Source organism: Pygoscelis adeliae, unplaced genomic scaffold (genome assembly GCF_000699105.1).
Source record: "Pygoscelis adeliae isolate BGI_AS28 unplaced genomic scaffold, ASM69910v1 Scaffold66, whole genome shotgun sequence".
NCBI lineage: Eukaryota > Metazoa > Chordata > Aves > Sphenisciformes > Spheniscidae > Pygoscelis > Pygoscelis adeliae.
Genome location: NW_008825167.1, coordinates 8833261 through 8834844, shown reverse-complemented (window position 1 = coordinate 8834844; position 1584 = coordinate 8833261). Strand labels below are relative to the sequence as shown.

The 1584-nt window shown below is 35.1% G+C and overlaps 1 protein-coding gene across 1 annotated transcript in view; it reads left to right on the top strand.

The window, feature by feature from the left end:
* TRMT44 (tRNA methyltransferase 44 homolog (S. cerevisiae)) overlaps positions 1-1481 on the top strand; it is a 19593-nt gene extending 18112 nt beyond the window's left edge. The window contains exon 11 of the mRNA XM_009328888.1: positions 952-1481. Within this exon, the coding sequence (XP_009327163.1) occupies positions 952-1184 (233 nt within the window). The 3' untranslated portion in view covers positions 1185-1481. The remainder of the gene's footprint in view (positions 1-951) is intronic.
* The last annotated feature ends 103 nt before the right edge of the window (positions 1482-1584 follow it).

Below are 1584 nucleotides of genomic sequence, written 5' to 3'. Positions count from 1 at the left end.
CACAAGGAAACCTGGAGGGATGAATTCATCCAGGCCTGAATGTGTGATATTAAGCTTTCACTGGAGTCATTACCTTTTGAATAGTGATTATCAGAATGCAGAATGGTATCAGTTAACTATGCCAAGCTACAAGTGTGTGATACGGAAGGTATGATTGAAACAGAATATGAAAATAGAGCATGGCAACTTAGAAGTGGCAGATTCTTCCCTTCGCATTTTCACTGTTGTTTTTCATCTACATTTTTTTCTTTTTCTCTTACTAACTTCCTTTTATTCTGTTTTATTTACATATTTAAGGAGTTGACAGAGGTTCACAAATGTGCATGTGCAGTTTATGGTCCTAACACAACAAATGAATTTAAAAAAAAAAAGTGTCGAATCTTTATTAACCAGTGATAGTTCACTGTTGATTCATATGAAGGATTAGACTTGTCATCTCTTTGGTGCAGTGTATTTTTGGGTCAGTGAACCATTGTCTTTGCAAGAGCATTTCTGCATAGTGAAAGTAGTAGCAGACTCTTACTAGATTTTAAATGTGGAGTAATAAAGTTTTGAACATGGGAAGGATTACAGATCTTGAAACTGGAACTTCTTTGTCAGGACTTGCAATCTAAATTCAGAGGATTTTAGTCTAAATGATCCTAACTGCTATATTTAAAACAAACAAACAAACCTCTACAAAGATGATACAAAGGTGCCTCAAACTATTCAGCATCACAGTAAAACATCTCACAGGGACATGAATCAATTCTTCTTTAGACTGTGTCTATATTATCTCAGTTTGTTCTGCGCTTCTTTCTATTTCTGTACAAATGGCATATTTGGCTTTGCCTGAGTGATCCATTTGTAGAATATATATTTTATTCACAGAATGACACTATGCGTTTTTTCCAGTACAATTCCCATGGCTGTCTATTAACAGCTGCATTGTTGTTTGTTTTTAAATCTTAGTTCTAAATGGGAGAGTTCATATTCGTGACTGGAGAAAAGAGAAACCGTCAACAAAAACTAAGCCTGAAGTGAAACGACGCCTTTCAGCTGAAGCATTTAAAACGCGTCTCTGTTGGTTTTTCATTCATCATCCTGATGGTTGTTCTTTGCCTTCTGAATCTTGCCCATATGCTCATGGGACTGAGGAGCTAAGGCAGTCTCAGATTATTAAAAAGAAAAAATATATACAGTAATAAAATGCTGCCACTTACGTTTAAGCTTGTGTACATAACTGAATCTATGATTGACTTTGGGACTGCCTAGTGCATGAAGATCTGTACAATATGGAGGGGTTTTCCCCATTCCTATGCGTCTTATTTTCCAGTTGTTTTACAAGTTCTCCTGTATTTTTAATTCTTTATTTTTTTTTGTTAACATGGAAAAAGTATAGTAAAGTATACTTCTGGGTTTTCTCATGGCTTGTCTAACATGCATTTGTATAAGTAGAAAAGTTCAAAAACTTAATTTCCTAGGACACTCTTTATGATTCTCGATCAGATCAAATGTACATGATGCAGCATTTTCAAACCCTGAAAATTACCTGGTTTGTTCCAAATTTTCCAGGAGGATTTATGGTTTCTTATGACTCACAGT